Consider the following 13,896-nt stretch of genomic DNA (forward strand, 5'->3'; position numbering starts at 1 on the left):
TTTGTTTATCCAGCATACAAGATTATAAGTTTGCATAAACAAGTTAACTGGAGTACAGGGGCCTATATAACAATTTATATCGGTATGGATAAATGGTATATAATGAATATATATGAATCTATTATTATACGATCACAGAAGGCATGCATGTAAGCTCCACCGTGTTAAACAGAAGTACATAATATAAAAGAACACAAAATGGATTCTAGCTTATACTAGCTGGGTTAGCCAAATTCCTGAACACAATTAGCTGGGAAAATCATAAGCTTGTGTACCAGGCAGGGACAGTTGCTTCTCTTATCTGTTTTTGGATACACGAAAACAAGTTCTACAGACACGAAAACAAGTTCTACAATGCCTTTTACAAATCTCTAAGTATTACAAAGTTCATTAACCCATTCCCGTCTTCACCTACAAATCCACCTTGTGAAACCTGGAAGAGGGCAGGATTTAACTCTGCACATGCAGCAGATCTTCTTCTCCTTGCCTTAATAATTCTGTCCATTGTCGCAAAGGCAAGAGTGAGTCAAATATCTATGAAAAGTGAACTGCTGTTTAATGTCAGAGTTGCAAATTCTCTTCAGTTGCAAAACTTGACCATTGGCTTATTAAAGCTGTCTGGATTGGTGAATCACAGATTTGCTACAGCGCAGCAATTTGGCCCATCAATTAAAGCTGATCTAGGTGGAGCAAGTAATTGCTGATGACTGAAAATAATTAAAGTTTGAGAATCAAGAAAGCTTAGCCCTTCTGGTCTCTGCCCACAAATTTATTTCCTAATCCTTTAAGTGGCAATGTGCACCCTCTGTCACTCCCATGTACATCTGAGTAAGATTTTACATTATAACAGTATACCTCTAACTCACAGTGAGCGATGCCCTAGGATTAGCTAGTCTGAAAGAAGAGTGTTGCAAAAATTGATGTTTTAAAGTTTCAGATACACAGCTATTTGTTTGGAAATTAACATAATTTGCAAAACTCAATTGTGACCAATCTTTTATTTTTGTAATAATAGAGCTTCAGACAGAATTACACCTACACCGAACCATTAAGCATTGTGTCCTATGTTGGATGTGGGTTTTCAATAGCTGGGTTAACCATCACTATTGCATTTCAAATAATCACCAGGTAAGAACTTGAAATAATGTTAACAGTGGCAAATATATTAGTACAGTATCATTTCAACCTGCTTTATTATATTATGTATTCACATCAGGGAATGTGTCATTTTTTTACATCTTGAATCGAAAACAGATGCCACACTTCAGGTTCTCTTGGACTGGTTAGTTGGATGCAAGGAGTTTTTTTTCAGTTCAGTACAATACAATGCTTCAAAAGGACCAATCAAATTCTAAACATGCCCTAGAGTGCACCAAGGTTTCACTTGAATTAGGTGAACACCTGAGGCACTCGCCTGATGAAGGAGCAGCATTCCGAAAGCTCGTGCTACCAAATAAACCTGTTGGACTTTAACCTGGTGTTGTGAGACTACTTACTGGGTGAACACATTTCATGCATTGCCCCAATTTTATCTCCAGGCAGGTGACTGGCAGTAAGTTAGAAATGCTCCCACTGTGGCAGAGAACAAGCCAAGGACAAAATGACTTTCAAGACCTTATTAACATGACATTGGTTTACTTCCCTCTGCTGTGGCTTCCCACTCAGACAAGAGTTAAAATTACAGTCGCTGATGGTGTCATTGGCTCCTAAACAACATATTTAACGAATAATCCTGTAAGATTTAGGCAAGTGGCTTCATGTTATACATTTAGAAATGTTGCAGGTTACTTTAAAAGCTGATCGCATGTTTTGATGGTGATGTAATCTGGGTGTGTGCTTTGGCTATTCTACTTTCAGTTTTGTATTCTGCAGTGCAGAGAGCAGCTCTTCAATAAAACTTGTTTAAAGTTTTGAGGTAAAACCATGGGTGGGATTTTCCGCCACACTTGCCCCAAGACCGGAAAATCTCGCCCAAAGGTCAACAGAACTTTGGATGGTGCGTGTCCAGTCCGCTACAACTCCCGTGATGGGAAAATTCCACCTCATGTTCTTTGTAAAGTATTTTTTCTCCTCCCACTTTTGAGTCACCTTGAATGATAGCTAGTTCAAAGAACAAAGAAAAGTATAGCACAGGAACAGGCCCTTCGGCCTTCCAAGCCTGCACCGACCATGCTGCCCAACTGAACTAAAACCCCTTACCCTTCCAGGGACCATATCACTCTATTCCCATCCTATTCATGTATTTGTCAAGATGCCCCTTAAAACTCACTATCGTATCTGCTTCCACTACCTCCCTCAGCAGCGAGTTCCAGGCACCCACCACCCTCTGTGTAAAAAAACTTGCCTCGTACATCTCCTTTAAATCTTGCCCCTTAAACCTATGCCCCCTAGTAATTGACTCTTCCACCCTGGGAAAAAGCTTCTAACTATCCACTCTGTCCATGCCCCTCATAATATTCTGGACTTCTATCAGGGTGACCCTCAGCCTCTGTCATTCTAATGAGAACAAACCAAGTTTCTCCAACCTCTCCTCATAGCTAATGCCCTCCATACGAGGCAACATCCTAGTAAATCTTTTCTGTACCCCCTCCAAAGCCTCCACACCCTTCAGTAGTGTGGCGACTAGAATTGAACACTATATTCCAACTGCGGCCTAACTAAGGTTCTATAAAGCTGCAACGTGACTTGCCAATTTTTAAACTCAATGCCCCGGCCAATGAAGGCAAACATGCCATATATGCCTTCTTGACTACCTTCTCACCTGGGTTGCCACTTTCAGTGAACTGCCCAGCATTTCCTGCCCAGAATTTGTGGCTTTCGCCAATGTTTATTTGGAACTTTTCATGAACATGTATAACAGTGTTCTGGAGATTGTAACTCTTACAATTATCTTTCCTCTCTCTCTCTCTGTGTAAAAGTGCCTGACTTCCAGTAAGATACTCTGGGGGAAGAATTTAATCCAGGCGATGAGAGTCTCTCCCATCTCCTTTAGGGAAGGCCCATCATATTAAGTGCCAGTAGGACACAGTGCCTTAGTGCCCTCAGCGGGCCATCCCTAGGATCAAGGATCTTGAGGGCAGAAATCCCCTCCCTATTGCCCCTTCCCCCCGAAACACATAATGTGGTGACTGCCCTACCCACCCCTGGTTGAAAAGCAGCAATAGTGGGATGATGTCTTTAAGTGAGCATTAAGGGCCTCAATTAGCAACAGGGTAGGAACAGCATCCATGAGTCTTCCCACCCCGGACTTAATCAGGACAGAAGCAGGAAGGCAGTGGGCTCAGCGCCCTCCTAAGCAATTAACTGACCCCCTCCTCCTGGGGAGGGCTTTGAATTCCGCCTTGTGTGTGGAAATCCCTGCTGCAAACCTGCATTCTACCAATTCAAAACTCAGCCATGCACCGCATCATCTCCACCACTTATTAACTGTTTCACTTTGGCTGAGATTTCCTTGCGCTGAGTTATCAGTCAGGAAATGGACCGCCTCGTTGGCACTTCAGTCGTAGTGACATGTGCTTACAGCTCAGACCTAGTTACATTTTTTGATGATTTAGATTCATTAGCAGGTTATCACATTATATTATTTATAACTTAAGATATCAGAGTAAGAAGGAATTATATATGAATGGCATCTGGAGTGAGGTCATTTCTAACTTAATTATACATTAATATGATAATCCCAATGCTCTATCCAGCCTCTGACCTTCCGCTCTCCATAAACCTGTGCTCATCCTAAACTACACTGCCGCTTCCTAAATCATAGTAAATTCACTCATCACCTGAGCCACATTGGCTTCTGGTCCAACAACTCAATTTTACAATTTGAATCATTACGTTGAAATCCCTCCATGTTGCCCTTCCCTATCTCTGTAAAATGCTGTAGTTCTCCAAGCTGCTTTCTGAGTTCCTCCAATTCTGGCCTTTGGTTCATCCTAGATATTTATCACATTACCATTGGTAGCCATGGCTGCTTAGGCCCTACATTCTGGAATTCTGTCCCTCAGCGTCTCTGCCTCTGTACCTCTCTCTCCTCCTTTAGGTACATCCATAAAACCCAACATTTGGTTATCTGGCATGATTAAATCTTTGTGTCTTGGTGTAAGATTTTTGCCTGATAAAGCTTCTGTGAGGCACCTTGGAACATTTTTATCCCCTTGAAGGGACTAAATGCAAGATTTTGTTTATGCAACGAGAAAGAAGTAGGATCTGAATGGCAGGACAGAAGATGGCACCATTATAGTGCTGGGCTTTTTTAGATGGATGTGGAAACTTTGCTGTTAAAGGAATTTTGTCACAGAAAATGAATAAGAAATATCTTTTGCTACATCCTTTTTGAAATAGCAAATGCTGTTGTTTGATGTGTTCTGCAATGGGATCTGCTGATAAGCTGTATTTGCTATGCATGTCCTAATCGGTCATTTTAAATAAAAGCCGAAACTCTGTGTAATGAAGAATTTCTCTCCAGGCAAGCGCGCAAGACCTCACTTACCTGGGTAACTGTGAGTCTTTGCGCATCGATGTTCATGGTTAATTTGATCTTCATCTCTGGGATAAACAACCCCAATGCTCAGAATGAAAGAAGTGCCGCCAACAACACAGAAAACATCATTCTATCTTCTGACCGATCCAATCCACCGGAGGTTTACTCCTGCACTGCTGCTGCTGCCATCCTTCATTATTTTCTAATGGCGACATTCACTTGGTCAGCACTGTATGGTGCACAGATGTATGTCCTTCTGGTTCGTGTGTTCAAACCACTACCACGGCATTTCTTGATATGGATTTCAGTGGTTGGATGGGGTAAGAGATCAGTTAACTTCAAGCAAGTATTCTCTTTTTAATATTTTACACAGCTCCAATACAAAGTCTGTTTTACCATTAATGGGGTGGTAAATGTTTTGATCATTATTGCTTATTGCAGATGTAGGATAAAAGTGCCTTTGGCTTTAGCCAATCAGCATTATACCTTTACATTTTAACTCATAATTTCTAAACTATATATGGATGTCTTACTTGTTGCACTTGTTAATTGGAATAGAGTATGATGTTCCAAAGAAAAAATGGTATGCAGATTAATGAAGCACGATTTAACTAATTTCCATACGATCACTTTTGAAGAGCATGGGGGCAGAATGTTTCCATTCTCTGCGCAGAGTGCTGGCGGAGACGAAAAATGTGGCGTGCAGCTCGTAGGCTACACGGCTGGCTCTTTTCACCGCATTCTGCAGAAAATATCTGCAGGCGTGACCCACGCCGACTCACTAGCAGGGTGGGGCCAGAAAAAGTCAGTAATCTCAGTATTTGTTTCTGGAACAGCTCCGTGTAATTCACTGCATTCACTATTCATTGTGACACGTTTATTCTTAATGGTAAATACCATGGATTGGAATGCCTGTAAGTGCAGAAAGAGGTCATTCAGCCCATGGAGTCTGCACCAACTCGTTGAAAGAGCATCGTACCTTGGCCTATCCTCCCCCTCCCCCTTGTCCCATCCCCCCTTGTCACATTCCGCCCCCCCCCGTGTCCCATCCCCCCACGCCCTTGTCCCATCCCCACAACCCTGTACATTTACCATGGCCAATCCAATTCTGGAAAAAAATTGTTAACATGCAGCTTTACAGTATTAAATGGTATTTCAAGAAATTCCAATATTTTGGGCTTTGGTGGTTTTGTTCCCAGTAATTTGGTAAACTCTGAATTGTATTAGGAAAAATTATATTTTTGAGAAAAATAGCATTTAAATGTTATAAGTTGAAACATCATTTGGTTTCAATAATGTGTTTTTCAGGTCTTCCAGCAGTTATTGTTATAATAACATTAGCAGCTACCTACAAGCCAGATAACGCACTGAATTATCGGCAAGAGGAGTTGTGAGTATTGTATGATGCTAATATATTTTCAATGCATTTCAAATCATAGGGCGGCACGGTAGCACAGTGGTTCCCACTGCTGCATCACAGCTCCAGAGACCTGGGTTCGATTCCTGGCTTGGGTCACTGTGTGGGGTTTGTACATTTTCCCTGTTTCTGTGTGGGTTTCCTCCGGGTGCTCCGGTTTCCTCCCACAGTCCAAAATGTGCGGGTTAGGTGCATTGGCCACGCTAAATTGCCCTTTAGTGTACCTGGGTGTGTAGGTTAGAGAGATTAGCAGGGTAAATATGTGGAGTTACGGGGATAAGGCCTCGGTGGGATTGTTGTCAGTGCAGACTCGATGGGCCGAATGGCCTCCTTCTGCACTGTGGTGTTTCTATGATTTCTATGATATTGTACAGTTAAAATTAGTGTCCAAAAAGCAAAATACGATGTAGCCCCTTTGCTGTTTTGCGAAAAGTAATTTAAAACAAAAGTTTTAATCACAGCAGATAAACAAATTCCATGTGAAGATGATTTTGAAAAATAGCCATTAATCTTTATATTTCTATCTTATTGTAATTTTTACTGAGACAATCCACTGGGATGTCAGGTGTCATTGGATTTCAGTACAATTATCTGTTCGTCAGCCACTTCACTACAGAACAAAAGTATCCAACAAATTGTCAAAATTAAGTTATAAATGTCCCAGGGGGTTAAATTAACACAACAATCATATGACAAAGTAAAATAGCTGTCAGCACGTACACAAAGTCCATGTCGGTCATGAAGTGCTGCAGGCCACAAGACAAAGCAATAATTAGATGAAAACAAATTACTGCGGATGTTGGAATCTGAAACAAAAACAGAAAATGCTGGAAAATCTCAGCAGGTCTGACAGCATCGGTGGAGAGAGAACAGACATAATGTTCTGAGTCTGGATGGCTCTTCGTCAGAGGAACAAAGAGTTGTCCAGACTTGAAACGTTAGCTCTGTCCTCTCTCCACAGATGCTGTCAGATCGGCTGAGATTTTCCAGCATTTTCTGTTTTATTAAAGCAAAAACTGGACCTTCCACACAGAAATATAAGCAGCAGTGGTATCTATTCATTTAATTACCCACCAGTAAGGGCTAACAAAACTCTGAACCATTTATTTTCCAGAAACAAATTTTTAAAAACCCTTTTTTAATTATCCCTACAGTGCAGAAGCAGGCCATTTGGCCCAACGAGCCTGCACCAACAAGAATCCCACCAAGCCACTATTTCTGTAATCCCCCAATATTTACCCTGCTAGTCCCCCTGACACTGAGGGGCAACTTAGCACGGCCAATCCACCTAACCAGCACGTCTTCCAGACTGTGGGAGGGAACTGGAGCACCCGGACGAAACCCACACAGACATGGGGAGAATGTGCAAACTCCGCAAGGACAGTGACCTGAGGCCAGAATTGAACCCTGGGTCCCTGGCGCTGTGAGGCAGCAGTGCTAGCCACTGTGCTACCGTGCATTATCTTCAGGATGGGCATCTACAAATTTTCACTCTAAGGCGTGTGACCCTGTGCCAGATCCACGGTAGCACAGTGGCTAGCACTGCTGCTTCACAGCGCCAGGGTGCTGGGTTCGATTCCTGCTTGGGTCACTGTCTGTGTGGAGTTTGCATGTTCTCCCCATGTCTGTGTTGTTTCCTCCGGGTGCTCCAGTTTCCTCCCACAGTCTGAAAGATGTGCTGGTTAGATGCATTGACCCGACCAAGTGCTGGACTGTGGCGACTAGGGGAATTTCACAGTAACAGTATTAATGCAGTATTAATGTAAGCCTTACTTGTGACTAATAAATAAACTTTTCCATCACATTTCATGCATCAATCACACTGTACAGAATTATTTTAAAAAGAGAAAGAAAACTAATCATTTGTATTATACAGAAAATCTCTTCCTACCATGGAAATGACTTATTGATCCACAAATCATGATGCTCATCACCTCTAAATGATCTTTCAGCTCACTTATTGAAAAGCTATAATAAGAATGCCAGTCTGATTTCTGATTGAAGAATCTGAAGGTGAACACTCTCAGATTGCATTTCAGAAGTACAATGATTTATTGTGATCTGCAGGATATGATTCTCCTGTCCTGCAAAGCAAAGTGTCCTCTCACCGTAAGCAACAGAGATTTCAGGAGAAGCTTTAATAACCCAGTGAGTGGTTAGAATGCACAACACAAAGTGTAGCTGAGGTGCATTTACAGGGAAAGCTAGATAAGCACGAGGGAGAACGGAATAGAAGGACATGTTGATGGAGTTAGAAGGGTGGGAGGAGGCTTACGAGGAAGATGGGCCTGTTAACCCAAAACAAACACTTTCTGTGCTGTAATTAGTACGTCATGCTATGTAAGCAAAACATTTTTGACATGAGGATTTTCACACTCAAATGCATCATTTGTTTTGTGTTTGGATTTTACCAGCAAGTGAATGAATCTCCTTTTGTTGCATGTTCACCACACTTTATAATCGGACTTTGGCTTTAATCACTGTTTTTCAGCTGTTGGCTTTCTGGTTTCGATCTACAAGGGAATCTGGATCTGTCAAAGCCAATGCTGTGGGGATTTCTTATTCCAGTCGCAATATTATTAGCATTTAATTTTGTCATGTTTGCCTTAGTGACAATGTTGGTGCTGTTCAACAAAGACCATGGTACTTGCAGGTACTACAACATTTTATTTATTACAACATATTATTTATTTGCACTGAGACCAATTTCAATTTTGCACAAAATTGGCCTCCCATAGTCAAGTAGCCCTCCCTGGCCAGAAGGAGCTGAATGTATAACTTCACTTCTCTATGTATCATAAGTTGCATTTTCGACTTAGTGATTCGGAAATTCTGTGGTGATTATAGGTGTATTCCTGCAATTGCGTTTTCTTTTTAGCGTCTTTCCTTTCCTCTGTGTACTTTACAATTCACCAACTCATCCTCCGGGCTTTGGATCTCTCAGTCGATGGCACAAAGCATAAATCTATGGCCCCAGAAGTCTTTCCATTTCTTTTTTATAACCAGCATTATTTGTTTAGTTACAGTACATTATTGCTTCCAGCTTGTGTGCAGCCTTTGTCATGCATTGCAAATCTCACCTCATTAGATGCCAAATTTACCATAAAAGTTTAAAAGTAATTAACTTCAAACTATTTTAATTGTGAATGTTCACACTTTAATATTGTTCTTTGTCAACTATCTGTCATTCAGAATACCCCATTCACAAATACTATTCCAGCTAGTTATTTTCCCATGGGAAGGGAATGAAAATCACGATAAGTCACCCCAAGGGCCTGCTGCATATCGTGTAACCAATTATAGCAGGGCTGCAAAGTCTAAAGCAATTGAATAAAGCATTTGGCCAAGTGAGAAACAATTAATTTATCCATCCGGCACGGTGGCACAGTGGTGAGCACTGCTGCTTCACAGCTCCAGGGACCCGGGTTCGATTCCCAGCTTGGGTCACTGTCTGTGTGGAGTTTGCATATTCTCCTCGTGTTTGCATGGGTTTCCTCCGGGTGCTCTGGTTTCCTCCCACAGTCCAAAGATGTGTGGGTTAGGTTGATTGGCCATGCTAAAATTGCCCTTAGTGTCCTGAGATGCGTAGATTAGAGGGATTAGTGGGTAAATATGTAGGGATATGGGGGTAGGGCCTGGGTGGGATTGTGGTCGGTGCAGACTCGATGGGCCAAATGGCCTCTTTCTGTGCTGTAGGGTTTCTATGATTCTATATGAGCCAGACTGTAAAGACCATTTTAATATTACATTGACAGATAAAAGGTCTTGAGAATAATTTTATTAGAATTAGCTTTGATATTGGCGAACACTTCTTTATGTGCTTTTTATAGTGCAAAACAGGCAACCTCGGCAAAGAAGATGATGGGATCTTTATCAGTAGCCATTGTGTTGTGCTTAACCTGGAGTCTAGGTTATTTGATGCTTATCCAGCGTGATGAAATACAAGCTATCTTTAGCTATATCTTCTGCGCATTTAATACTACTCAGGTTTGTAGATCTTTCTTCCAGAAGCATTGAATGCAAGTTGTTGCTATTATTGTATTGGGCAAAGATAAAAACCTGCTGCATTGGACAGAATTCAGAGAAAAACGTGACTGAGTGGATCTAAACTGTAGGTTCTGGATAGCTGCTTAATGGAAACTTCCTTTCAATGAGAAAAATACATCTGAAAGCATAGAACGTGAAGATGTTACATTAGGATCCCCTGAAGAAAGCAATTGACTAACTTGCCAAACCATCCTCAAGAGAGGAAACTGATGGACAGCAAAATTTCACTTTTCATAACTTTAACAATAAAACCAAATTTAACATGAATCATACTAGAATTAACAGGCAAATTAGGAACTACTTTAGGAACATTTAAGCAGTTATTGGATAGGCACATGGAGCACACCAGGATGATAGGGAGTGGGATAGCTTGATCTTGGTTTCAGATAAAGCTCGGCACAATATCGTGGGCCGAAGGGCCTGTTCTGTGCTGTACTGTTCTATGTTCTATGTTCTAAATTGAATTTCATAGAAACTGTGAGTTACAGTTTAAATAGCTGATACAACAAGGATAAATCTCACAGATTTACTGACAGTCCCCTTAGCACATATAGCATCATGTTCAGCCACAAAAATATTTCAAAACATTATCTTCCTCATGTTGACTTCCATTTCCTTTGTTTGGAGGCTTTAATCACTAAAGTTCCATCTAATAGTAGCTTTACTTCACCCAAGTTCCACATGTCCAATTTCTATCAAGAGACACATTTTCTTCAGGTTGTTCTCAGCTTTTGGATCTAAACTGTTTTGGATATTGTCTCCAAATATGTCATGACTTTCTTCTCCTCACAGCTTGCCTGCCCTGAGCACCACTGGGCAAAACATGTCAATGTCCAGCCTTTTATCTGGTTTCCATTTCCCTAGCAACCTGAAGTCACAGCTATTTCCCAAAAAAAATGAAGTCATAGGCCGGAATTTTACCGGCACGCCAGCCCCGATTCCGGGGGCGGGTGAGCCTCAGAGAACGGGATTCTCCGTTGGTCTCGGGCGGGATTGTGCGAAACTCGACGGACGTGCCGGTAAAATTCCGCCCACTGTTTATCTTCCTGTTAAGGACTGTCCCAAAATAAAACAAGCTTTGACGCCAAAGAAAGTGCACCCAACAAACATTTGCCTAGCCATTGTGCAGACAACAACTTGCACACCCTTCCCCATTGATCCTGCAAATCATGGATTTCACCACAGTAAGCAGATTACTTACAATCAACTGTAATTGCAGAACCAGAAGACAATTTAAAACATTAAAATACTACCACAATATTAAAGGTGAAAAGGTCAAATTTCCATCAAACTTTCATCAATGATGCTTAATGTTTTTAAAGTAATGATTGAATAACTCTGGTTGTGACTGGAATTGCAATTTTTAGGATAACTATTTTCATAGAAGATCAAAGTGTAATAGTTAATGTGTTGCTGGAGCAATGGTACTCTGGCTGTTCTAACTTTGAGTAGATACTAGTGTTAAATTTGGCCACCCTTGACATAATACCCAATCCCTGTCTTATGCTTGTAACCAAGATGTTTATATGTCTGGCCCATCACTAATACTGGTTGATGCTGTTAATAAGGGACTCAGCACTGATGGTGTGGTTGATGTCTTAGTGTGCTGCTTGGGCTTTTTCTTGTTGAAGGCTGTCATTACTTGTCACTTAAATGCTGTGAATGTTACTTGCCATTTGTTAGCCCAAGCTTGGATGTTAACCAGGCCCCGTTTTTGGCTGACATGGGCTGCTTTGTTTTCAGAGGAGTTATGGATGGGACCACATATCAGTGAAAAGCCCACACTTAAAGTTTTATGGGGGAAAGGTGAAGCAATTGAATAAAGTTGGGCAGAGGATGTCTCATCAGAAGTAACTCTTCAAATGCAGACAATAAAAATAAAACAGAACTTAGTCCAACTGATAAAACAAAGAAAGGGTTTAATAAAGAAATAACGTTATCCCAAACTTGAGGCTTCACCCTGGGCCAATCCAAGCTCTCCACAATTCCAAACAGGTTTTTATTTATAGTGAGTCAGCTGGTCAGCTGACTATTACGTCATTCTGTAATTGGTTCCATGGTTTACTGGGTCAGCTGACCCTTACAGCTTGTTACCATTGGTCACTTACAATACAAAGTTGTCACCGGTTACACTCTAACAGAGGACACTACCCTGAGGAAGTGCAGAAGCAAAAAACCCTTTTGGGAGGAGGGTTTCCATTATTTTGCTGAGTAGGATAATGAGGTCTAATCTGGATCTCCTAGTTTTTTGGTAATTAGCAAAATTTAACACAACTTTATAGACCATAATTTTGAGGGCCAAGTTGTTTATTTTTGTTAAATGATTTTACAGCTTGTTTTTCTGATGGCGTTGGTTCCCTAAAACATGCTATTTCTGATTAATAGGGCCTACAGATTTTTATTCTGTTCACTGCTCGCCGAAAAACATTTCAAAAGACCTGCGCTGCCTGGTATTCCAGATTTACCATGAATGTGGGTATAGTCCATTCCAAAAGATTCTCAGTTCAAAGTTTAAGCACTCCGGAGAATAGAGAACGGTACACCCAGTATGACACAGTGAACTTCTCGGAAACCTCAAGCTCCATACCTTCCATTCTATATTAGAACACGGGACCATGGATTTTGAAATCGGAAACATATTTCACCGAGTTTTCTTTATTATTCCTTCCTAAAGTGCTGCTGTTAACTTCTTGATGCTTTTATTATCCAGGATGCTGGCTATGATAATGGTAAAATCCATCGTGGTCTCCGGCAAAATTCAACAATAATACCCTATCAGAATGAAGCAGACTTTTTGTGGGAGCAAATGTTGTATGAGTTGGCCTCAGATTCATTTCATGACTGTCGTCCAACATTTTATTTGGTGCTCTTAGCATAATAACTGCATGTACGATTGTTAAATTTGAAACTCATGTAATGTTGGAATTAGAATAAATTACCCCGGTCTGCGTCTATTGTCCCCATTTTTGCATTGTTGATTCTGAATCGATTCAGTAAATCATATTTTGTTGCTATTAAAGTAAGAGGGTAAATAGAGCTGAGAACCCAAGCAGGCATGATCTAATTGAATGGCAGAACAGGGTCTAGAATTTGAACGGCCTATTTCAGTTACAACGGTTGGAATTTTATGTCCCCTGGCGGACTGGCAGGTGGAGGTGTAAAATCAGTTGTGAGGGTGCCATACCTGTAAAGTATTTGCCTCTGCTAATATTTTACCGGTGGAGGGATTGACCACATGGTGACGCTTGGAGCGGGGTGTGAGGGCCACATTTTCACACACTCTGTGCCCAACAGAGGGACACCCCCCCCCCCGCCCCTCCACTGGAAAGGGCCAGCTCTGCTTGGATGTATCCTCCTCTCTTGGCCTCCTGATCACAGCCCTTCTCCTTGTTGGGGGGGGCTGTCTAATTGGCTTCGGCGAAGCCACCCCACTTATCTTACCTTACCGTCTGGCCTGCCCGTCAGACACTGACTGCAATCCCAGTATTGGCCAGCACTCCCAATGGTGCTACTGACCCTTGGAGGCTGGATATCTAAGAAAAACCAAGCAACGTGCCTTAATGACTATCGGCCGGTGGCTCTGACATCCATCATTATGAAGTGCTTCGAAAGGTTAGTCATGGCATGAATCAATTCCAGCCTCCTGGACTACCTGGATCCACGACAGTTTGCCTACTGCCGCAACAGGTCCACAGCAGACGCCATTTCCCTGGCCCTGCACTCAACCCTGGAAGACCTAGATAAGCAAGGACACCTATGTCAGACTCCTATTTATTGACTACAGTTCAGCCTTCAACACTATTATTCCCATGAAACTCATCTCCAAACTCCGTGGCCTGGGCCTCAGCACCTCCCTCTGCGACTGGATCCTGAATTTCATAACTCACAGACCATAATCAGTAAGGATAGGCAACAACACCTCCTCCACGATAATCCTCAACACCGGTGCCCC

At 41.8% G+C, this 13,896-nt stretch overlaps 1 protein-coding gene across 2 annotated transcripts in view; it reads left to right on the forward strand.

Moving 5' to 3' along the window:
- LOC144506579 (adhesion G-protein coupled receptor G7-like) overlaps positions 1 to 12,954 on the forward strand; it is a 55,006-nt gene extending 42,052 nt beyond the window's left edge. For both annotated transcript variants that reach the window (XM_078232892.1, XM_078232891.1), the window contains exons 11-16: positions 1,016 to 1,128; positions 4,466 to 4,800; positions 5,789 to 5,870; positions 8,389 to 8,550; positions 9,728 to 9,884; positions 12,330 to 12,954. In XM_078232892.1, coding sequence (XP_078089018.1) covers positions 1,016 to 1,128; positions 4,466 to 4,800; positions 5,789 to 5,870; positions 8,389 to 8,550; positions 9,728 to 9,884; positions 12,330 to 12,548 — 1,068 coding nt within the window. In that variant the 3' untranslated portion in view covers positions 12,549 to 12,954. The remainder of the gene's footprint in view (positions 1 to 1,015; positions 1,129 to 4,465; positions 4,801 to 5,788; positions 5,871 to 8,388; positions 8,551 to 9,727; positions 9,885 to 12,329) is intronic.
- The last annotated feature ends 942 nt before the right edge of the window (positions 12,955 to 13,896 follow it).

Source organism: Mustelus asterias, chromosome 17 (genome assembly GCF_964213995.1).
Source record: "Mustelus asterias chromosome 17, sMusAst1.hap1.1, whole genome shotgun sequence".
NCBI classification, from domain to species: Eukaryota; Metazoa; Chordata; class Chondrichthyes; order Carcharhiniformes; family Triakidae; genus Mustelus; species Mustelus asterias.